General features: G+C 39.4%; 1 protein-coding gene across 3 annotated transcripts in view; it reads left to right on the forward strand.

Annotated features, from left to right (window-relative positions):
* The window catches only part of P4HA2 (prolyl 4-hydroxylase subunit alpha 2), a 98,441-nt gene that overhangs the window by 62,551 nt on the left and 10,465 nt on the right, over positions 1-25,425 (forward strand). The window contains exons 8-13 of one of the 3 annotated variants that reach the window (XM_075856558.1): positions 461-637; positions 5,653-5,723; positions 9,819-9,918; positions 11,727-11,780; positions 16,978-17,037; positions 17,107-17,172. In XM_075856558.1, the coding sequence (XP_075712673.1) occupies positions 461-637; positions 5,653-5,723; positions 9,819-9,918; positions 11,727-11,780; positions 16,978-17,037; positions 17,107-17,172 (528 nt within the window). The remainder of the gene's footprint in view (positions 1-460; positions 638-5,652; positions 5,724-9,818; positions 9,919-11,726; positions 11,781-16,977; positions 17,038-17,106; positions 17,173-25,425) is intronic. The other 2 variants (XM_075856557.1, XM_075856556.1) reach the window with 2 other exon arrangements.

Here is a 25,425-nt window from a genome sequence, read left to right on the forward strand (position 1 = left end):
TCTACTTGAAATGTTTTCCTGCCCTCTGGCTAATCGATAAGGGGCTAAATGTAGAACCTCCCGCTATAAATTTAGAGTTCCTAATTTGAAAATAGGTTTTGTTACTTAACTACTTCTTTGGCACTTTATATGAGCACTTTTGTTGAGTACTGTTTAGTATTAGTGTGAAACACCTTTTAATCCAATGCAGCCCAGCTAATAATAGGAACCTTCTTGTCTGTCATATTTTCTAAGTTGTGATAATAGTTTAATGTGATGTAGTTATAGGAACTCCATGTTCTATCCAATGTTCCTTTATTTTAGTAAATAAGTACAGTGTATTTACCAATGTATGTTCCATTTCACAACTTTATGCTTTTTCAATATGTACTTAGACTAAGTTTGTGTAAAATTTAGCCTTGCAATTTTTAGCTTTCTTGCACTCTTGGTGAAAGATTTTTTTCTCTGGTCTCATTTTCAGACTCCTCGAAGACAGAAGAGACTTTTCTGTCGGTATCATGATGGATACAGGAATCCTTTCCTGATTTTGAAGCCTATTCAGGAAGAAGATGAGTGGGATAGTCCGCGTATCGTCCGTTACCTCAATGTTTTGTCCAATGATGAAATCGAGAAAATTAAAGAGCTGGCTAAGCCAAAAGTAAGTAAATTGTGTACGTTTTCTTATATCGCAAACCATAATCCACATGCACAAATATATCTATAAATTATCTATAGATAGATAAGTAACAGGACTGCCTTTAACCCCTTAATGACCAGGCCTGAAAAGCTTCAAATCTAGAAAAGGGATTTGTGCCATTGTTTTTTTGATACCCTTGACGTTTTACACTAAATAACCTGTTATCCGCAGCAAAATCCACATGTAACGCAGGATCAGTACACTCCAAGAGAAATAATGCAATGTTTTTACCAAGTAGTTTCACTTTGTACGTAGAATATATATACACTATATGTCCAAAAGTATGTGGACACCTCTCCAAATCACAGAGTTCATCTTTTTTAGCCAAGCTTGTTAAAAACAGATGCATAAAATCCACGTGTGAATATTCCCCGTGACTGCTTTTGGGCAAGTTGATTCACGGGATTGCCATCTCTGGGGTAAAATGGTTGGCACACTTAAAAATCTCACTCCAACACAGGGGATTAAAATCACTGAAAAAGGCGGGTATAAACATCAGTTCCCAGCAGGATGCAGACAAGCCACAATGCTGCATAGAGGGAGATTACACAGGCGCAAAAGAATGATCATCCACTCCCACACTTATCATCCATGAGGGGGTGGCTGCTTTGTCTTATCATTGCACACAGATATAGCTTCTCTAAGTGTGCCAGTCACGTGGTTACTGCACCATGCTGGCATACAGCCTATTAGTTATGCCCATACTATTGGATCAGGCAGGCTGCCCACCACATTATAAGTGTACCACACAAAGTACTGACACACTATTCTCCCCCAGCATTTCAAGGCCTGGCTGTATCCTGAATATATATCCATGATAAACATGAGGTATTAGTTGATATTCTGGGCAAAATACGCAAGCTCACAACCCACGTCAAGGGTCCTCATTGTATTGCGAGTCCCTATACTAATAGTACAAACAAATCAGCGAAAAAAAAAACTATATAGATTTAAAATCACTGAAAATCACAGTGGATTAGGTGAAAAACGGCCCCCAACCAGCTTTATTATCTTCATACTTTTCAAAGCAGTTTTACAACACAGTGCAAAATGAACCCTAGGCTGTCCAGCCACGGACTAAACATATAGCTTCCCTAGCTATCCGCGTGAAAGGCATGCTGCCCAGCACCTTAGAACAAACACTTATTCTTTCCTGAACTCTTGACTCCCTCAGTCTGGCAATCCTGTCTTCCCCAGAGTGGGAGCCTTGTGTGAGTAGATCACACCTTTGTTGAAGGCGCCCTCACAGCTGGCAGGTAATTAGGCTCATCAAACATGGACTGGATAGAGTGGGAGCCCACCCATCAATCCCCCTACTTCAGCAAACCAGGCCCTTATTGCGGGTTTTGGACTCAAAATTAATCTGAGGAATGCCTCTTTCTCCGCTTTACACCAACCTGAATGCCTGAAATACGTCACTTAAGTGATACAAATATGCCACTCCCTGTAATTATAAATCATGTTTCACCGTATGTCAGGAGAACGCTACCTACCGAAATGCAGCATATATAATACTTTTTAAAAGTGGCCATTCCCTTTTAAGACGTTCAATGCTTTTTTTTTTTTGTTTCTAGATTATTTTCTTTATTCTGAATCCGCCTAGGATAACTTACAGTAACTGTCTCTAAGTGACCAATATAGTCGTGTACAGCCTTCGGGGCGATCCAGGAAAACCGAGGTTCAGCATTTTTCCAGTTTATTTTCAGAAGGGCTTGTTTGATTAACCTGTAAGTGCTTACTTTTCTGCAGAAGTTTTACTTAGTGTACATGGAAAACACAAGCCCTCTGTTTTCAGATTATGAAAGTGAAAAGCCAAAAAATGCAGCTGGAAGAAGGGCTCACTGTGGAAAGAAAAAAATAAATTGTGGCACCACTCATGAAAATCTGTTTGAGCAAATTTGGAAATTTTATTTGGCAGAATTTATCCTCTTTGGATTAAATCACAAAGCGCTAGAATAGTACAAACCCTGTCATCTCATACTACTTCTTGTATTCCATACAACACATAATAGTGGTAGTAGTCGTCCTGACTTGGTTTTATTTGGCTCCTAAAGTCTATGATGTTTTGTTCAACCTTTGCACTGTTTTAGTAGTGCATGGTATGCTGCTCCATTCTTTTTCTGTAAATATGAAATGTCCACCCCCCCCCCTTTTTCCCCATTTATGTCTGATGGTAATGGATTGCATCAATGATGATACAAATTCTGCAATCTATTCTATTAAGCTAATGTTTACTTGACCATCTAACCCATTTGAATGCAGTTACTGTATGAAGCCAACTTCAGATTCAATGTTAAAAAGCTGTGGAAAAGTAGATTGATGAAGCTGAGAGACCGTTCTGCAGTGTTTTTTGTCCACATCTGCTTTGTTTTTGGAGTAGAAAAGTATGAAATTGCCAAATATCCTCAGTATATGTTTATTCACCATGACAACCGACCTACGTGATAAAAACCACATGTAGAGCCAAATTCCACACTATTCAGGTCAAATGATCCAAATGATAATTTGGCAAGAACAATTGTATGATTAAATAATAGATTTGTGCCAGACGGGATATGTCTAACTCCAATATTCATTATTGTGCTGGAAACTTCGCTACGTTAGATATGGTGAGTTTTATGTCAGTGTTATGTATTTTGTAAGTAGGATGGTGCACTAAAAAGCTGGACCCGTTCACATTTAGCAGTATTGGTACAGCTGAGAATTAAAGGGGTTGCATAGTCATAAGAAATTGATGGCCTATCTGATCAGTGGGGGTCCGACTCTTATGACTGGACAACCCCTTTAACTACTACTAGTCCAAAGAGATGTTGTGGTACACTTTCAAAGATTATCTAGAGAAATGGGAGGCCTCCAGAGCTAAATTTCAAGTGTCAACCAAAGGGTCGGAATACTTTGAGTTTTTCATTTTTAATAAATTTGCAAAAATTTCTAAAATTCTATTTTGACTTTGTCATTATGGGGTATTGAGTGCAGTATGATGGGGGGGAAACTTGATTTTTTTTATTTTAGCACAGGTCCTCAACAAAACAAAATGTTAAAAAAGTGAAAGGGTCTGAAGACTGTCCGAATGCACTGTATACATAGTTCACAGTTCTGTTTGAGTGAGAGGAGAAAACCTCTACAGCTAAGCCCCACCGCAACTGAAGTCTCTGACATGCTCCATACTATTCAGAGAGGTCTTGCTAGTAGTTGGATTGTGCTTAAAGCAACTCTCCAGTCCTGGGACAACATTTTAAATATGATGGTGTAAATGGAGTAATATTACCTGGTGCCCTCCAGTTGTGCCCCTCTGCCGTTATAGGGTCCCCTTTATACTGTCCCTAAATGGCCGCAGCGCTTCTTATGAGGCTGAGAGACTCCCACTGTTCTCAGATTGACCAGTGCTGGTCACGTGAGCAGTTCTGTTCAATCCATGAACAGAGGGAGTGCCTTAGCCATTTTGAAACAATACAGAGGGGACCCTAAAATAGCAGATCCGCGGCATAGGGGGCAACTGGAGGGCATCCGGTAATATTACCCCATTTACTCCATCACCTTTAGAATTTTGTCCTGAGATCGGAGGGTCGCTTTAACATACATTACTATCTTCAGAGACCTACACTCCAAAAAATATTATACTCTTACAGAGCAGACAATGCTCACAGGACTACAGGAGTGGACTGCCTAGGAGTATACATGCTGAGATTAATGTAAAAAGGGACAGGTTATCTCTTAAAGGACGGGTGTGGCGAAAAAAAATTTTTTAATATCAATTTGCTTTTAGTGTTTTATTAAAATACATTTTATTTATTTGTGTGTTTTGTGTTTTACTTTTTTTTTTTTCATTTACTTCACTATGGGGGCTGCCATTTTTTTTTCTAATCTCTCCTCTTCCATAGTTTTTACAGAGAAATGTTTCACTTCCCATTGTCTTCAATAGGATTTTTTGTGCCGTCTGAGTCTTACATGGTTCCGTTCTGCCAGCTTTCATTTATTTTTATTTTTTTATTGGGCAGCATAATGTAGTCTTCTACTTAGTAGAAAAAAAAGACACATGCCAGATTCCATTAGAGCCCAAGGGTTCTGTTTCGCCTACTGTTTAAAGCGTACCTAACTTTACAGGTGACTTTTCGGAATAAGCTGTCATGTGTCTGTACGTGAGGAATAACATGATTTCTGGCCATTATATGACTTTTGTATATGTATTTTTTATTTTTTTTTAAGCAGTTTTCCCTGCTGCAGGCTATATTTCTAATTCTCTGGTTTTCTCTGAGCTAGTGGGCGAAGCCAAACTGCTATCATGTCTTCTATGCACTACACACATAGAAGAGGAGAATCCTGCTCTCCTCCTATCCCTATCACTCACAAATATAGAAGCTGCAGCCGCATGGAGGAGAGTATACAGCAGTACTGAGCAGTGTAGCTGAGCATCCAGCACTGTAGTGACATATAACACTTACCAGAAAGCTGCAGCATTTCTGTGTCTTTCTCACTCTGCTCTTGCTTTCCCCTCCCCTCTCCATAGACCTATATGGGTATGACACCTGTAGCGTGTCTATGTCTTACTCACTCGGCTTCTGCACCCTTCTCCTTCTCCTCTTTCCCATCTCCTAGACTACTATTGGCTGGCAGTGAAGAGACACCCCCCCAACTTTCTGCAGACTTTTGTAATAGTGGCAGATTTTGCTTGACAATAGGGGGTGGACAGCGGATTATAGGAAGGGAGACACCTAGTGGCAGTATAGATAAAACAAAAGCATGGATAAAACAACTAAATTTTAACAGTAAGTAAATTACAAAGTTGATATATATTAGGTATATTATTAAGTTAGCATAAACTATTTGAAAAGTTAGTGTCCACTTAAATTTGTTTAAAACCGCTCTAATGGAACCATCCGAAATTGCAGCCTAGACACCAGCATGAAGAAAGCATTACAGGTGACCTGGTATAATAAACAAGATGCTTTGTTAATCGGCATATTTATATTTTTCAGCTGGCAAGAGCTACGGTTCGTGACCCTAAAACTGGTGTTTTAACTACAGCCAATTACAGGGTATCTAAAAGGTAAGAAATAATAATTGCTTTTGTTCTGAACGCCAAATGGCGTCCGCAAGATACTTCCTGTCTTAGGCCTCATGCACGGTCCGCAATTACGGATCCATTCAGTTCTATTGGCCGCGGACACCTTTCCGTATCGCTACGAATGGGTGTCCATGCCGTAGAAATGTTCCGAAAATTATGGAACATGTCCGTTCTTTTGCATTTTACGGGCCATGCTCCCATAAGTTGCATGGGAGCACGGCCCAAAAACGCGGGCGGCCGTCAGCTGCCGGCCGTGCAACCACGGGCCGTGATTACGGGCACGGCCCCATGTACACGACAGTATTTTTCATCAGTAATTACTGACTGTAATTACAGACCCATTCATTTCTATTGGCCACAGACACCTTTCAGTATTTTTACTGATGGGTGTCCGTGCTGAAAAAATGATAGAACCTGTCCTATTCTTTTCCGTAATTACGGCAAGGACTTTCCCATAGAAGTATATGGGAGCTTCCGTAAATACGGACGGCTACTGATGTGCATCCGTATACCGTCCGTATTTACTGAAGCATTGCTACTCAACATGTTGATGACATATTTAGCAACCTCTCTTTTTGTACGGATCTGTATATATGGATGAAATACGGATGCCTAGTGATCCGTATTTACAGACAGTATTTCAGGATAGATGAAAATACTGTTGTGTGCATGGGGCCTTATAAAGTACAATTAACGGGGTTGTCCGATTTCAGCAAATTAATAAAAGAGTAACTGCAGCACTCCAGTTGAAAATAAGTGTTTCTTCTTTATTCCTCAAGCATGTCCTTGCAACGTTTCAAACAAAGCAGGGTCCATCTCAAGCATAAATACAATAATCAAGTGCATAATATACAGTGGAGGAAATAAGTATTTGATCCCTTGCTGATTTTGTAAGTTTGCCCACTGTCAAAGTCATGAACAGTCTAGAATTTTTAGGCTAGGTTAATTTTACCAGTGAGAGATTAGATTATATTTAAAAAAAAATTAGAAAATCACATTGTCATAATTAGATATATTTATTTGCATTGTGCACAGAGAAATAAGTATTTGATCCCTTACCAACCATTAAGAGTTCAGCCTCCTCCAGACCAGTTACACGCTCCAAATCAACTTGGTGCCTGCATTAAAGACAGCTGTCTTACATGGTCACCTGTATAAAAGACTCCTGTCCACAGACTCAATGAATCAGTCTGACTCTAACCTCTACAACATGGGCAAGACCAAAGAGCTTTCTAAGGATGTCAGGGACAAGATCATAGACCTGCACAAGGCTGGAATGGGCTACAAAACCATAAGTAAGACGCTGGGTGAGAAGGAGACAACTGTTGGTGCAATAGTAAGAAAATGGAAGACATACAAAATGACTGTCAATCGACATCGATCTGGGGCTCCATGCAAAATCTCACCTCGTGGGGTATCCTTGATCCTGAGGAAGGTGAGAGCTCAGCCGAAAACTACACGGGGGGAACTTGTTAATGATCTCAAGGCAGCTGGGACCACAGTCACCAAGAAAACCATTGGTAACACATTACGCCGTAATGGATTAAAATCCTGCAGTGCCTGCAAGGTCCCCCTGCTCAAGAAGGCACATGTACAGGCCCATCTTAAGTTTGCAAATGAACATCTGGATGATTCTGAGAGTGATTGGGAGAAGGTGCTGTGGTCAGATGAGACTAAAATTGAGCTCTTTGGCATTAACTCAACTCGCCGTGTTTGGAGGAAGAGAAATGCTGCCTATGACCCAAAGAACACCGTCCCCACTGTCAAGCATGGAGGTGGAAACATTATGTTTTGGGGGTGTTTCTCTGCTAAGGGCACAGGACTACTTCACCGCATCAATGGGAGAATGGATGCAGCCATGTACCGTCAAATCCTGAGTGACAACCTCCTTCCCTCCACCAGGACATTAAAAATGGCTCGTGGCTGGGTCTTCCAGCACGACAATTACCCGAAACATACAGCCAAGGCAACAAAGGAGTGGCTCAAAAAGAAGCACATTAAGGTCATGGAGTGCCCTAGCCAGTCTCCAGACCTTAATCCCATCGAAAACTTATGGAGGGAGCTGAAGATCCGAGTTGCCAAGCGACAGCCTCGAAATCTTAATGATTTACAGATGATCTGCAAAGAGGAGTGGGCCAAAATTCCATCTAACATGTGTGCAAACCTCATCATCAACTACTAAAAATGTCTGACTGCTGCAATTGCCAGCAAGGGTTTTGCCACCAAGTATTAAGACTTGTTTGCCAAAGGGATCAAATACTTATTTCTCTGTGCACAATGCAAATAAATATATATAATTTTGACAATGTGATTTTTTTTATTTTTTTTTATTTTTTATATAATCTATCTCTCACTGGTAAAATTAACCTAGCCTAAAAATTCTAGACTGTTCATCTCTTTGACAGTGGGCAAACTTACAAAATCAGCAAGGGATCAAATACTTATTTCCTTCACTGTATATAGCAGATAACACATGACATCAGATCCTGTGAATTAATTAGTATACAAAGTGTCTAAAACTCTCAACGAAGTTTATAAATACATAAATACCTATAAATGTATATATAGCCCATAGTAAAACAGATCGCCATGAATACACTATTAAAAGATCCAAACAGCGTCTGTGCTTGTCAAGAGCGCAAGTCCACAAGAGAGTGGTCACTAGGGAAAAGCGTCTGCACTTAGCCCATCCTCCACAGTACTCTATTATGTCACCAGGTATGTCTAGTTACCATTACACTAGCGTTGTATGCATCGCACTTGGTATTCTACCGTGCATGCTTGGTTGCCGTGGCAACCTCTGATGCTAGGACAGTTTAATTGGACGGCTGTCCTAGTGTCAGGTTGTCGAGGTAACCCAGCATGCGTGGTAGAATACCAAGCGCGATGCATACAACTCTATTGTGATGGTAACTAGACATACCTGGTAACTCCACTGTTAAGCGGTAGGAACATCATTGTTTACTTCCAGTGGATAAAATTCTGTCCATAGTCATGTGATGAACACACAGGTGCACGGATTGTTAGAAGACACCGCTCTGATACACATACAGTAACTGGAACAAGCCGTGCACCTGCGTGTCCATCACATGACCATGGACAGAATTTTTTTCACTGGAAGTAAACATCTTCAAGTTTATTTTTGGTTATTTAAAGGGTACATTTTTTATCTCCCATCTGAATTTGCTTCCTATAAACACTATGAGATGACTGTGTGAAGATATTCTGTTTCTTCTATCCATAATCAAGTTATATTCCTACCATTGTGTTAGCCTGCTAAATACTTCCGTGTGTATTTTAGGCATCATAATATAACTGCATGAAAAGCCAGATTTTAGTTTCAGTCAGGGTCTATGGAAAGCTTCATGACAACCCCAATGAGCAAAGTGCTGGCTGCCCTTTGTAGTTGTGATCTTTTTTTAAATCCAAGTATCCAGGTTTGTTTTTAGTTTTTGGTGGATTTACTCCTCGCTATATAGCTTGGAGTGATGGAACGCTTACAATATAACCACTTGCGGTGTGTTCGAAAAGGAATGGACAATCCCATAATTTGCTGACAAGTTATGCAGAGGGGTATTACTCGTGGTGGGATATGGATTCATTTTTACTACATATATAGGTCCTTATGTATAACCACTGAATAATTGTTTTATTTTTTTTGTGCTTGTGGAACCAACCAAAACGTGGTGCAAGATCACAGGTATCCTGCTGTTTGTTTTTTTTTATACAATAATGGCGACCATACCCCTGCTCCATGTGTGCACATGTCCTACCGCCACAACAGACATTTTTCTTTTACAACAAATAAAATCTACTTGGGATCAAATTGTATATGGACATGTCATTGACCAACAAAGCCAGTACTTTAAAGAATCATCCGTCATGGAGGCAGGTGGTAGTTGTAATCCAGATGCAGTTCTCAGTTTTTACTTACCCGCTGTACCCGCTTTTCCCCATAAGTGACCAGTTGTAATTTTTCGTTTTCTGGTAACATCTGTCTATTATAGTACTTGCTCTTTCCTAATGTAAGTAATGCAGAAGTGTAAGTACATGACACGTTATACTTGTTATATCTAGTGCCTGGTTGGAAGAATATGATGATCCCGTAGTCGCTCTGGTGAATAAACGCATGCAAGCCATTACCGGTCTAACAGCTGACACCGCTGAACTGCTGCAGGTAACGTTAATCTAATGGAAACAAAAATGTATGTTTGTTCTTTTAAATATACGCTAGATATTTTTATTTGGGCGAAAAAAAAATATATATTGTCCACGACCGGATAACTGATGACCTATCCAGTTGAGGAGGTCATCAGTACATAATCTGTGGGGGTCTGACACCCGGACCCCGCACCGTTAAGTCACTCCGGCTGCCTTCGGGCACCAGACGTACATGCTGGAAGCAGTTGACTCCAGCCACATAATAGCGGCAGAGCTGCAGTACTGCAGCTCTGCTCCTATTCAAGTGAATAGGAGCAGAGCTGCACTTCTGCAGCAGGCCGCTATCCTATGTATGGAGCCAACTGCTCCGTACATCACATAAAGGGCAATAACATCCGATGCCCGCAGGCCACCGGAGTGGCTGATCTCTGCGGGGTCCGGGTGTCAGACCCGCACTGATAATATACTGATGACCTATGGTGCATAGGTCATCAGTTGTCCTGTAGTGGACAACCCCTTTAAGGGTCAGTAAAATGCTTCCCTGCTGTGTTCAAGCTGTCATAACTTTTTGTATTTTTACTTCAATGTAGCTGTGTGAGACCTTTTTTATTTTGTGGGATGAGTTTTTGTTTTCCCCCACCAAGATGGTTCCTATAAAAACTATGTATTAAATAACTTTTTCGATTTTTTTTTTTTTTTTTTTTTTTTTTTTTTTTTGTTGCTGGATGGTGGGCAGGAGAATTTCACCATGGATTTTTTTGGACTTCTTTTCATGGCGTTCACAGTGCAGTATAAATATGTGAACTCTATTCTAGGTGTCGTGATTGACAATATGGTATATTTATAGTTTGTTTGTTTTTTTTGTCATGTTTTACTACTGTTCACAATAAAAACACTTTTTTTGCAAGATGTTTTTCTTTTGTGTTGCTGCATTCCATATAATTTTTATTTTCCTGTCGACGCAGCTGTATGTGGGCTTGTTTTTTGCGGGGCGACTTGTAGTTTTTATTGGTACCATTTTGGGGTACTATATGACTTTTCAATAACTTTTTATTCTTCTTTTTGAAAGGCAAGAAACAGAAAACCACTATTGTGATACTGCTTTTATATAATTTTGTGGCGTTTACTGTGCGTTTATAAATAACATATTCGTTTTATAGTATGGATCGTTACAGATGCAACAATACTAATTACGTTGTTTTGTTTTTTTTATCTTGTTTTTTTTTCCGGCTAGAGCCGCAATCCTGGTCTTGTTTTAAAGCCAGAGCTAGAGCCTATAGAATAGCAGCTCCCCCTTCTTTCATACTAAACTGTAAGGTCCTTTTACCTGAAGTCCGAGTACAGCTTGGAATAAACTGTTAGATGTTTAAAGGGGGTTTCCAGAGATATAAAACTGATGGCCAATCCTCAGGATAGGCCAATTTTATATCGAACTGGTTTATATCCCAACTCTCGGCACCCCCACCAATCCGCTATTTTGGAGGCACATGGGGGTACAGTATGGGCCATTAGATTTCTGTAGGCACCTTGGAATCTGTGTTGACATGAATCCCGAATACGGCTGTGTGTGTATTGGGTTTACGTCATGTTTCTGATTATTTTATGGTCTTTTGGAATTATTTTTCACTGTCAACAGTCAGAAAATTGTAAATATATTTATAGATCTTCATGCATAAGGTAGAATGGTTAGGTGATAATAAAATTCTATACTGTTGCCAGCCATTAGGAAACCACTCGGCAATTTAGAAAAGTAAATGTACATTCTGCTTTTCATGTTATAATAATAATAATATAATTCTGTTTTATACATTTTCTTACTGACAGGTAGCAAACTATGGCATGGGAGGTCAGTATGAGCCACATTTTGATTTTTCCAGGGTAAGTCTATAAAAGCATTTACCAAGTATCTTTATATTCTGTTATAGTCCCCTCCATTATTACTATAAATAAGCTCCTAACACTTTTTTGATCACCTGATGATTATTTATGGATCGGCGTTTGCATTTTTGTTTTCTTTTATTAGATCATAATTTTGTAATGGATCCAAACGTAAAGGGTCAAATTTTTTTAGTTATGCATATGAATTTCTTTTGATCACAAATAAAAACACATCTCTACCGAAAGGCACACCTTTTGAAATCTTTTTATTTTTTTTATCAGTGTGTTTGGTGCAACTTTCTAAATACTTTTATATTCAAAATTATTTTTACTTTTTAAGATACAGCAATTAAACTGGCATATTTCTATTAGAACTGCCAGTTAACAGCTGAATATGGTAGTTATGGAATCGTAAACGAGATTGCTTTGTTTTTACACTGATTCTGTTTCTAACATTATGCTTCATTCTAAATCCTCACCACTAGAGGGAGTGCTGTAACAAAAGTTGTAACATTGCTCCCTAGTCAAGTGTGAAAAAAAAAAGTTCATCAATTGCTTCTGATGTCAGACTGTTATCTATCGGCACTATTGCATTTATTTATTCATTCATTCAAAGCTTTGTTTTAATGTATATGTTATGTAAAAAATCATTAATGGAGTATTAAAAATACACATTGTTTACTTAAAGGCCATGTATACTTTAGAATGGATTTTTTTTTATTAAATCCATGTTTTTTGTGTTTTTAAGGAGCCCGACCCATCAGCTATTGACGGCCTATCCTGAGCATAGGCCATCAATTTTTAGGGACTGGAAGACCCCTTTAAGGACTTATCTAATTGATCTTTTATATAGAAAAAAAACCTTTTTACAATACAGCTTACGGTATATGTATCCTGTATGCATAGGAGCTGTATTGTTCTCTCTCAGCCGATTTCATCAGTACAGCTGTTAAGCTGGTTCTGCGTGTCTCAGAAGCCATCAATATTAGGTGGATCCTGTGTGTCCAAGTTGATGGTTTTAGATGTGATCGATATTAGGTGAATCCTGTGTGTCAGACACATAGGACTCGCTCTCTGCGGAGCGGTTCGTTTAGCTGAACTGGAATCGGCTGGGAGAGAAAGTTACAGCTTCTATACATGGAAGCTGTATCGTAAAAAGTAAAAAAAACAACAAAAAAAAACAAACATTTTAATTAAAGTCCTTAAGAACCCATAGATTTAATAAAAAAAAAAAAAAAAGAATCCATTCAATTGTAATTATTATGAGCAGTTCCCTAATATACATATATATTACCCAAAATGCTACCTTTGCAATAAGGGGGCCTTCACACATGCTGGTTATGATTTTCTTGCAGTTTTTGTCATGATTAAAGGTATGATTTCACAAAATTTTGCACCTGCAAGTGTAAATCATTGCTGGTCTCCCCCTGGAACACGAGCAGAATACAAACCATGTTTATAACAGCCTGTATTCTGTGTCTGGAGCGAGCGGATGGACTGTGGCAGGAGATATGCGTCTTTTCTTTTTAATGTCCTCATTTATTCTTATGTAAAAGGATAAGTTGTGTTATTACACTCTCAAGCAATTCATTATATTATTGGCACCGTATGTGATATGCAATTTTGTCTTATTAATGTTTTCATTTTGTGCATGCATGTTCTATATTTCATTTTAGTTACAAGCTATGTCTTTTAGTTAACATTTTAACACAATTAAAATCTTACCGTTTGGAAGATTAACCCCAATGTAATCTCAGGTTCGTCTATGTGTGTGTCTGTGTGTGTGTGTTCAGAATGCATCTAACAGAAAATGTTTATAACTGTCCAAGGAGTTGTGTATCTGGCGTTCATGCTGATCCAGTTTATGTAGATTATGACGGTTGTGCTTAGATTAAAATATATTGCAAGCTCTGTAAAGCAACAATTTTCACTAGCCAGAAAACAATCTGCAAAATCAAAGGGACTCTGTATCAGGACCAAAGCGATACCCATTGTATATACAGTGCAGTCATTTCTGAGATTACTCCTCTTGTGCTGCTGTTTGCTCATTGTGAATACCTGTGCCAAGATGTTTCATTTATTTGCTCATTTTTGGTGGTGGGTGATGCAAGGTGCAATTTTGCTTTGCGGCTTGTCTGGCTATGAAGTCATTATTATGAAATAGATTTTTTTATGATTTCCAATCAACCAAATTCTAAATTCATGAAAACTGAAATTTGCACAGAGAACCAAATTGTGTGATTTATAAAATAGAATTACTGCATGCTGGAAAACCCCTATCTGCACATTGTCAGGGCTTCAAAATACCCATTTCTTTTGAAAAAAACGAATAGATTTGCTTACGCTAGTTTGCTTCGCTGCTGTCCTCTGAGAGCTACTCTATCATGTTGTTGTGCTTGCACTGAAGCCTGGCTCATCTGTCTGAATTATTTTTTGCGAGATAGAAGGAAAACCTATATGCATTTGAAACCTAGCTAAATATGACAAAATTGCTGAGACCAGATGTTCCTTAGGCTATGGACACCTTTGCATCAATTTTGTTTTTCTAACATTGCATCTATTATGTGATTTAAAAAAAAATTCTATTATTGGTTTTAAGAAAAAAAATGTTGCTCTTGCAGCTTTCATTTATTATAATACATTGCGAGCTGCTGGATGCTGTTCACTTGCATTTCCGTCAGACAGGCTCCCTGTCGGCTCGCTCTCCAGCATCTCCTCCTGAATTCTCATCTTTCGCTGAATTCTGAGCAAATCAAAGTTGATCTTATTTGATTTGATCAGAATTTAGCGTAGATGAGTGTTCAGAAGACAGGAGGGGCTGGAGACCAAGCAGACAGTGACCCGTCTGGCATAATGAGCTGTAAATGGCATTGAACAGATTACAATGTATTGGAATACATGCAAGCTGCAAAGCAACATGGTTAAGAATTTCTAATTAGAACCAACACAAAAATGTTTGCAGTTTAATACAAAATATACAAATGCATCCATAGCCTTTTTAGAGGTTAGAACAATGGGTCCTTTATATAATCACCCTACAGTGAGCGGAAAGCCGTCTACCTGCAGTGTGCAGCCCGTCAAACTTTGGTTTCCTTAGTGCCCACTTTAAGGGTATGTTCACACGCAAATTCAAAAACGTCTGAAAATACCGAGCTGTTTTCAAGGGAAAACAGCTCCTGATTTTCAGATGTTTTTTAAGCCACTCGCGATTTTCGCAGCGTTTTTCACGGCCGTTTTTGGAGCTGTTTTCAATAGAGTCTATGAAAAACGGCTCCAAAAACGTCCCAAGAAGTGACCTGCACTTCTTTTTCTCGGCCGTTATTTTAACGTGTCCGTTTTTCAAAACGGCCGCGTAAAAAAACGGCCCGTCGGAACAGACCGCCGTGTTTCCCATTGAAATCAATGGGCAGATGTTTGGAGGCATTCTGCTTCCGATTTTTCCGCCGAAAATAAGCCGTGTGAACATAGCCTTATAGACCTTGTTTAAAGTGCAGGTTAAATAATGCTAAATGCAAAGTTCTCCATGTATAAAGTGTATATTGGTCTGCATTCTACATGGAGACATCTCTGTGGTGCTTTACAATGCACTACAAAATAGGGCTGGGGTACTCAACTATTTTTAGTGAAAGTTCATTTACCTGGGTCTGCCATCAGGTGAAGGTCTGCGATGAACACCAATAGTAAGGCAATATTCGTACGGGTCGGATTTTCCATAGGCCGTACTAACACGGGTATCTGCGGCAGAAATGTGAGGCTTATCTGCCACAATGCCCCATATAGAGTGACACACGTAGTGCCCTTTGTAGATTTTTGCCACACAGTTCCGTCTGTAGACAATGCCTCTTTTAGATAGTGCCAGACAATGCCCCTTGTATATAGTGCCCTACAGTTCCCCCTGCAGATAGTGCCACTTTTTTTCCTGCACATAGTGTCATAGTCCCCCCCCAAACAAATACAACATTTACTCATCTAGCCCTGTTCCTACGATGAAAGAAGCTGCACTGTAGGCCTCCTCAGCCATGTCAGGTCTGCAGCCTATGAGATGCCGAGACGGGACCCTTATGTAGGCAGGTGCGATGCAGTGACGTTATCGTTCTGGCTTGCATAGGGATCCTGTCCCATAGTCTTATAGGCTGCAGGCCTAATGTAGTTTGTAGCCTAGTGACTGATGGAGCTCCCTGCTCCGCCATAGTATTCATTTGTACCTGCGTCCTGGGGAATGCGCCTAGACCACTCGTGTCCGGTCCAGGTTCGGACTGCAGTCCTCCAGTTGAGGACTCCTGAAATATGGGGAATAATGCAACACAAGTACATTTAAAGTTACATACAAAATTGCAGCAAAATGTAGGTATGAACTGAGAGAACTTTGTTCGTATAAGCGTACAATTTATAAGGTTTAATAGTCCAATTTTATACGATAACATGGGGGGTCTCGATGATTCCACAAATAAAGTGGCAGCTGCACTCTTTTGTTCTTTATTTTCAAACACTTTTATTCCACAGCTGATTGCCAGGGTTTTTCAGTCATTTACTGTGCTTGGGTTTCAGTAAAGGCACTCGGGGCATTATTTAGCATGCAGGCCACGCTACTTTACATGCTATCATAAACACCCTGACAAATGTTTGCATAATTAAAAAGGGTTTTCCGGGACTTAAATAATGATGGCCTAGCCTTAGGATCAATGCTTGATCGGTGGAGCTCTGACCTCCGGGACAATCGGCAGAATGGGCAGCATCACGTTACCCTCATTGGTTAAACAGATACAATACTGTACATATGGGTGTGGTCAGGTGTGCTGACTGAGGTACAGTACGAGGCACAGCCGCCTGTATAGGCGCGCCACTGCCTGTGTTAACCCGGTGCTTGGATCGTAAGGGTAGGCCATCAGTATCCCATCCTGAGATGTTGTGGAGCTCCGCAAACACATTTCTGTAAGAGTATATTAACTATTAAAGCTTGGCATGTTCATAGTAATGCCAAGGGTTGCATATTTTCGCTGTGCATTTTTGACCTTGTTTAAGACGTGTAATCTCACAAATCTGGTATGAAGTGCCCTCACTGGATAACCTAGTTTTTTCTTTATTGGCTGGACTTTTACGCAAAGTACAATTGTATTTTGTGTTCAATATTCAAAAACAAACGGTTATGAATATTTTTTTCTTTCTGAATCTGGGTTAAAGTTATTATCTGTTGCAGCGTCCCTTTGACTCCAATCTCAAATCGGATGGAAATAGGCTTGCAACATATCTTAACTATGTAAGTACCTTGTTACGTGTCCTGTGACCCCTCCAGGTCTGCAGTTTATTCTCATGTTTAATTTTATAGAAAGAGGAACCTGATGTATTCAAGCGTTTAGGGACTGGCAATCGTGTCGCCACCTTTTTGAACTACGTAAGTATGCCAGCTCCAATAAAACTGGAACACTGTACTTGACAAAAGGTGGAATGGAGCAGAGTTTAGTAGGATGGCTGCTAAAGTATTTCAGTTGGCCAAGGGTGTGATTTATTTAATATGATTGCCTGATGCCTTGGGATTCACTCATATTTCCGTATATTATCGGAGGGGTTCCAATCCTACAAAAGATACAGCTCTCTCACATAGAGCCGTAATCTGAATCCTACTTTATGATCACATAAAACATATTTTACACATTTGCCTTTGGTTGCTCTATCTATTTTGTTTTTATTTTTTCCCCTGGAAATTTGAGTGGTGATAATATATTTGAATTTTTTTTTATAAATAAATATAGATATATTTGCATTTTTTTTTAAATATAATCTATCTCTCACTGGTAAAATTAACCTAGCCTAAAAATTCTAGACTGTTCATGACTTTGACAGTGGGCAAACTTACAAAATCAGCAAGGGATCAAATACTTATTTCCTTCACTGTGTGTATATATATATATATATATATATATATATATATAATATTTGTTTTATTTCAGTATATTTTTATTGAAATTTGTTCATTTTCAGTTTAAAACGAACAAAAATAAACCCCATAGCCCTATCACCAATACACAAACCCCAACAGGGAAACGCAAAATCCACCTCCCGCCTTGCAGGTAAACCATTTATGCACATACTAATATGGTGCAATATAGGTTACAGTAAAATTTACAATAAAGAGTACATTAGCGGAAACCACATATTGGAAAATCATCCAATCTCAACAACATCGGAATTAAAGAAAATAGCCTCTATCTATAGGAGCCTTAATCCCTTCTATACAGAATAAAATAAAATAAAAAAACTCAGGTATAGCAACATCCCGTCAAAACGGAATTAATCACCACAGAGCCCAAAGCCAAAGGACAAAAGCAATTTATCATAAAAATCTCTTAAATGAGACCATCAATTCTCTAGAAGCCAGACCTGGCTTGTCAATCCAAGGTGCCCATACTTTTTCGAATTTTGACAAGGTCCCCCTCTTTTTATAAATACCTAGATTCACAAGCCAATTAATTTTACGAACAAATTCCTGTCGCGTAGGACTCGTCTCATATATCCAATGTTGAGTGATTAATTTGCGTGCCATATGCAACTTATGTGGTTAGAAGACCGTGTTGATTAAAGAGAATTAGGGTTGTCATTGTGCAGTAAATGGCAGCACTTATGATATAGTGTAAAATACTACGTTATAGTAGTGTATCGCATACACACACATTTTTGAGATTGAAGATTTGGCAAGATTTGAGAAACTGGACATACATTCTGTTCAACTTTCCTGTTTGGCACTAGATGGGCCCGTACAGTGGGTAGAATTGAGACTATGCCATAGCCATGTCATCACATAGAAATGTGCACTGACTGGAGGTAGGGACTCTGAGCAGAGTGGCACCCACGCATGCTTAGTTGTAATGTTGTGGAGTGTATCGGCTGGCAGTAGTCTCGCGTGTACATTCAATGCTGTTCAAAATTCCCTTGGTGTTTTTCCTGTTTTGTTGCATTACAACCTTGAATCAAAATGATTTTTTTTTTGGTGGGGGGGGGGGGGGGTTCTTCTATTTGACTTATGCAACATGCCTACCACTTTGAAGGTGCAACATTTTTGCTATGATGCATACCATAATTATGATTAAAACAAAACAGAACATTAATGTGCATAAATATTCATCCCCTGAAAGTCAATACTTTTGTGGAGCCACCTTTTGCTGCAGTTACAGATGCCAGTCTCTTGGGGAATGTCTCTATTAGCTTAGCACATTTAGACACTGGGATTGTTGCCCATTTTTAAAGGCATAAATTCTCCAACATCTTCAAGTTAGATGGGTTGCATTTGTGTACAGCAGTCGTTACAATATACCACATATTCTAAATTGGATTGAGGTCTGGGCTTTGACTTTTGACTTTTGAATTTTTCCCCTTAAACCACTCCAGTGTAGCTTTAGCAGTATGTTTAGGGTATTGCCCTCCTGCAAGGTGAACCTCCGTTCCAGTCTTGAATCCCTGGCAAACTGAAACAGGTTTTCCTCAAAAATTGACCTGAATTTACAGACATCCATTTTTTCTTCAATCCTGACCAGTTTTCCAGTATCTGCCGATGAAAACCATCCCACAGTATGATGCTGCTTCCACCATTCTTTACTCTCGGGTTTGTGTATTTGGGGTGATGGGGAGTGTTTTGGGTTTGCGCCACACATAGTGTATCCCTTGATAACCCAAAAATTTAATTTGCTTCTCATCTGACCAGAGATCCTTCTTCCATGTGTTTGGGGAGTCTGCCACATGTTGTTTCTCGAATGTGTTTTCTTATGATTTTCTTAAAGCAATAGCTTTTTTTTTTTCTGGCCACCCTTCCACAAAGCCCCACTCTGTAAAGTGTACTGTTTGTAGTGGTCCCATGGACAGATACTTCCATCTCCGCTGTGGATCAATGGGTCTTCAGTGTTCTCGTTGGTGTCCTTGTTGAATCTTTGATTACTGTCCTCCTTGCCCAGTCTGAGTTTTGGTGAGTGGAGGGGATGTTCTCTGGTTAGGTTTGTAGTTGTGCCATATTCTTTCTATTTTGTTATAAAGGATTTAATGGTACTCTGTGGGATGTTCAAAGTTCGGAATATTTTTTGTATAACCCAACCCTGATCTGTACTTCTCAATAACTTTGAACCTCTGACCTGTTTGGAGATCTCCTTGATCTTCATGTTGCTTGCTTAGTGGTGTTACAGATTCAGGGACCTTTCAGAACAGGTGTATTTATACTGACATCATGTGACACACACACACACACACACACACACACACACACACACACACACACACACACACACACACACGGAACTTATTTAACTCTTTATGTGACTTCGTTTTAACCAGACCTTATTTAGAGGTTTTATAACAAAGGGGGTGAATACATATGCACTCACAACTTGTTAGGGATCTGCCAGGTACTTCATCTAGCTATACTCCTGGGATTAATCAATCCACACCTGAGGCCAGACCTGTTCGACTGACACCATCTCCCACCAACCAGGGTGGCAGGCTCAGGAGTGGGAGAGCCTATCGCGGCCTGGTCTGTCGGAGTTAGCTCCGCCCCCTGCCCTTTATTACCTGCCCTGTGCTCTCCCTCAGTGCTTGTAATTCTTTTGGATTCCTGGCCCCACTGCTGCTTGCTCCAGCCTGCTTCTGCCGTGCTTCTGCCTTGCTGCAGTTCTGCTTGACCTGCTTTGCTTTGCCCCTGGCTTGCTTCTGTCTCCGTGCCCGCTCGGGTGTACTCACTTCGTCCTGGTCCTGACTGTTCGTTCGCCGCCCCGTTTCCTCGTGGCGTTCCGTGGCTACTGCCCCTTCCCTTGCGTGTTCCCTGTTTGTCTTCCTGTGCACTTAGCCAGCGTAGGGACCGCCGCCCAGTTGTACCTCGTCGCCTAGGGCGGGTCGTTGCAAGTAGGCAGGGACAGGGCGGTGGGTAGATTAGGGCTCACTTTCCCTTCACCTCCTTCCTGCCATTACACAACTTTTGTCCGGTCCATTGCATAAAATCTAATTTAAAATCCATTTTAATTCCAGGTTGTAATGCAGCAAAACATGAAAAACATTAAGGGGGTGAACACATCCGCAAGGCACTGTATGTGTGTATTGGCACCAAAAACAGGGTTTGCTTTAAGTCTAGTATATTAATATTTATATCCCGGTTAGCCCTTTGGCCACTTATCTGTCGAGTATGTCTAACACATTCTAGAAAAAGTATAAAAATAAGGGGGTGCTTCATGGGATAAGCATCCATATAAATTCATAAGGACTCTTTACTAAAGTGTTAGACTTTAACCTTATACAGTTGTGTAAGACAGACACAACACTGAAGGCCAGTCACAAACCGGTTCGGAAAAAGTTCCCAAGTAGGTGGTGCTCAAACCAGTCTCCACCAACTGAATTAAACGGTGATACCACACCAACTGAATTAAACGGTGATACCACAGTCAAAGAAGAAAAGAAAGGAGTGCTCTCACTTTACTGATGGTAAAATACGTATATAAGTACGTCAATTGATCCACAATAGGATTAGCGGGATTCCTCCTTTATTGTCACTGAAAACTTATCCTTTCTTCAGGTCTACATGACCTAAGTAATAGAAATAAATGGCAAGTTTAAATATGGTTCCTATTATAGTTCCAGGGTTAAAGAGACATATATAGATATCTTTAAAAAAATAAATTTACCTTAGTAGTTGAGCAAGATCTAAAATATGCTATACACTAAAGATATCAATTCCTCCACAGGAAAAATGTCCTTAAAATGTTTGTCAATCCTAACCCGGATATGCAGCCTCAACGCATAACAAATGAGGGCTAGATAAAGCACGTTGTTGCCATACGGGGACGAATATGAATTCAATTCAATGGGTGGTGATAGCAGCAGGGAAGTGTGTCCCAGCAACCTCGTTGGCAATGGATGTGATGTGACAGTGCTGTAGCAACGTATCCTTATCTCAGTGTTGTGAGGAAGATATCAGAAGTGACGGAGTGCTATGGCAATGCGTCCCCACTGCCAAGCTAGAATAGAACTAGCGGGTAGTCGTCATAGAGATGCGTCCCTGCAGTTCATATGTAATGAGAACAAACCAGATTGCTTAAAACAAAGTATAACAAGAAAGGTTGGGCGCAGGAATATGGTGTTTATAATTATAAATCTGAAAAATAAGACCGAAGGGTGCACTCAGCTAGGCTCCATTTTTTTGGGTGGAAATATAATAGAAGCCTAAAAAAAACAAAGTGCAAGATAAAATGGAAGATATATTAGATAACCAAGTGGGTCTATTAGCTAAAACAGAAGATCTGTCAAATAAAGGCCCACTTACACAGGCCAATTATCAGGCAAACCATTGTTCATAGGATTCTCATTGCCGATAATTGCTCTGTGTAAACAGCAGCGCTTGTTCATCTGCTGATCATATCGTTTTAAAAATGAAAAATATTATCGTTGTCGGCAGCACATCTGTCTGTAAGCAGGGAGACCTGCTGCCGACATGATAATAATGTATGGGGATGAGCGACCGGAGTAACGAGTGCTCGTCCCCATACTAGCTCCTTGTGAAAGGAGCAAACGAGCACCGATCAATGAGCTGTTTCGTTGATCAGCGCTCGTTTACACTGCCGAGGACTGGCCATGTAAGAGGACATTAACACAGAGGTTCTATTAGATAAAACAGAAGATCTATTAGATAACATAGAGGGTCTATTAGATAAAATAGAAGGTCTATTGGATAAAGTGCAACTATTCGCTTTCAAAAGTTTTGTTGAGCCACTTGTAATTGAAATATTCTGTAAGACTTTCCTTCAAAGGATCCGCAACCTTCCCTCCATCACATAATCAATCGAGGTCCCACAAAATCGGAGAATTTTCAGTTATGGGAACAGGGTGCATATCTGGGGATGCTACGTTTTGCATACGCTGGCACGACAATGTGCCTATGTTTATTGATCCATAGCCTCAGACTTTTGGTTGTTCTTCTAATACACGGCAATAGATTTCCACATACATGCCAATAGATTTGACATCTTCTGTCTCACAATTTAAGTACAATATAATGCGAGCCTTTTTGCCTGTCTTGTTAATGAAAAACGTTTTCTAACAACATATATTGATTTATATGTAGATGAGTCTTAGTGGATTTTGAAATTACAAACGTTGATTCCGAATGGACACAATGAATGTCGTTATAAGCAAATAGTTGCACTTTGTCTAATAGACCTTCTATTTTATCTAACAGACCTTCTTCTATTCTATCTTGCTCTTTGTGTAATACGTCTTCCATTCTTTTCCCTATCTGAGTGCACCTTACTTTCTTATTTTATTATAATCATTCATTCACAATTCTAGACGCCACATACCTTCCCCCACCCATGACGATCCCCCGCTAGTTTTAATAGAGCAGGGAAGCAATGTTATCTGTGCCTTTCCCGTAGCATTGAGAGACTGCAATGTATTGCACCATCACTTACGATGCCCATAAGGTTGCTGCGACATGGTATCCCCGGCTGCTAGCCTTGGCTCGAGGCCTTGAAATCACATCCGAACCCACGGCTAACTGACGGGTATTGCATGTGAGGCTTTACTGTGGCAATGATGTGTTTTAACGAGCCCTCATTTGTCATTGACGCGATTGAGGCTGCATATTGGGGTTATCATAAAATAAAAAAAGTTCTAGTCATTTTTCCTGTGGGTGAATTGATATCTTTGGTCCATAACAAATACTTTAGATCTTGCTCTAGTTTAACCACTGTAATGTATTTAATGAATTTAGATTTTCTAAAAAAATATCTGTTTCCCATTTGACTCTTGAACTATAGTAGGCGCCATATTTAAACGTGTCATTTTTTATTTTTTTTGTATTACTTATGTCATGTTGATCTAAGGAATGGAGAAAGGGAACACCCTGAAATGTCATCTCTGTGACCATAAAGGAAGAATCCCACTAATTATATTGTGGATCTTAATTGATAAAACCATACGTGTTGCACTCTCTGTGTCACTTAGGCTTCGTTCACATATCCGTTCTGGCTCTATTCCAACGTTCCGTCTGAGGTTTCCGTCCGAATAGAGCTCTGACTGACACAAACGGAAACCGTAGGTTTCCATTTCCATCACCATTGATTTTAATGGTTTCCGTTTGTCTCAGTTGTGCATTGGTTCTGTCGTTTTGACGGAATCAATATCGTAGTCGACTGGACTTATGCAGGAGAAAGAAAATAACATTGGAGCTATCATTTACCAGCCGCAAACTTCTCTGTGATTGGTATGGGAGCCCAGCGTAGATGATTGCTTCTATATGGTCACCAGCATGGGAAAGACAGCTGGGGTTTCTCCTGTAGAGTGTTGTGAAGAAATGCAGCACATTTTGTCACTCTGAATCAAAAATGGACTAAAATTGTCTTGGCCCAAACGCAATGAGATTAATTGGATTCAGTTCTCTCTATTTAAAAGACAGAGCTCAGCCGCTATGGACTTATATTGTGCAGTTTGGCTTGGGGCCCTCAATGCCTTTTAGGCTGTGTCTGATTGCCGTAACTGTCAGTCCACCACTGCGCTGAATGTTTTCTGATCTTTAAACACAATTTTACTTTAGGCAAAGTGGAACCAAGTAAAGACACAATGCAGTTTTAGAATTACTGTTTTTTTTATTTTATTTATCCTCCTACCCACCTAAATGCAATAAGTTGTTGCAACCTCTTTTCTTCCCTGCGCAACATTTATTATTCATAATGGAACAGTCCTAAAGAATGAGTGACTATCTTATAGTATATCAAGAAAGGCATTAAGTAACATTCTATACAATAGATGGAAAGGAAAAGTCAAAAGATCCTTTGTGGCATGGATTACATTTTCACATAAACAATCATATAGTGTAGTACGTTATAAGTAAAGTGTGTTAGTACTTCACCTAGAAGCCCCACATTATTAACTATTTCTATCTAGACAAGCACTGACTTACTGTATCGTCATGTGAAGAAAAAGAACGTTTCATGTAAAGTTTTGTTTTTTTACTTTTTAAAATATGTGGAAATGGTCTTTATTAAAATAGTATATAAAGATGAAAATTATGTTACTAGACCAAATACAATAATAAATTGGCTTTGCAATAATTTACTAAACAAATACTTGTGATTTTCGATTTCCTTCGTCATTCGCCTATTTTGGCCTTAATGACCATGCACTAGTTTTTTCATCGTCGCTTTCCAAGACTCATAACCATTTTTTTCCCAGTCGACGTAGCCATATAAAGGCTTGTTTTTTGTGAAAAAGTTGTATTAATTCTCTGGCATCATTTTTGGGTACATATAAAATATTGATTAACTTTTTTGGGGTGAGATGGGAAAAAAAAATATTAGATATACCGCTATTGTTTTTGCATTTGTTCACCGTAAATAATGTGTTACCTTTATTCTATGAGTTGGTATGGTTACAGCGATACCATATATGTATACTTTTATTTTTTTGTTTTACTATTTTTGCACAATAAAAAGTTTCAAACAAAAATAATTTGTTTTTGCATCGCCTCATTCCAAGAGCCATAACGTTTTTAATTTTCTGCCGATTATAGCCATATGTGGGCTTGTTTTTTTGATGAGATGTAGTTTTCGTTGTTACTATTGTGGGTTTCATGGAACTCCTTAATTAACTTTTATTATTTTTGTGGCGGAATGGAAAAAAA

The sequence above is a fragment of the Rhinoderma darwinii genome, chromosome 3, assembly GCF_050947455.1.
Source record: "Rhinoderma darwinii isolate aRhiDar2 chromosome 3, aRhiDar2.hap1, whole genome shotgun sequence".
Classification (NCBI taxonomy): Eukaryota; Metazoa; Chordata; class Amphibia; order Anura; family Rhinodermatidae; genus Rhinoderma; species Rhinoderma darwinii.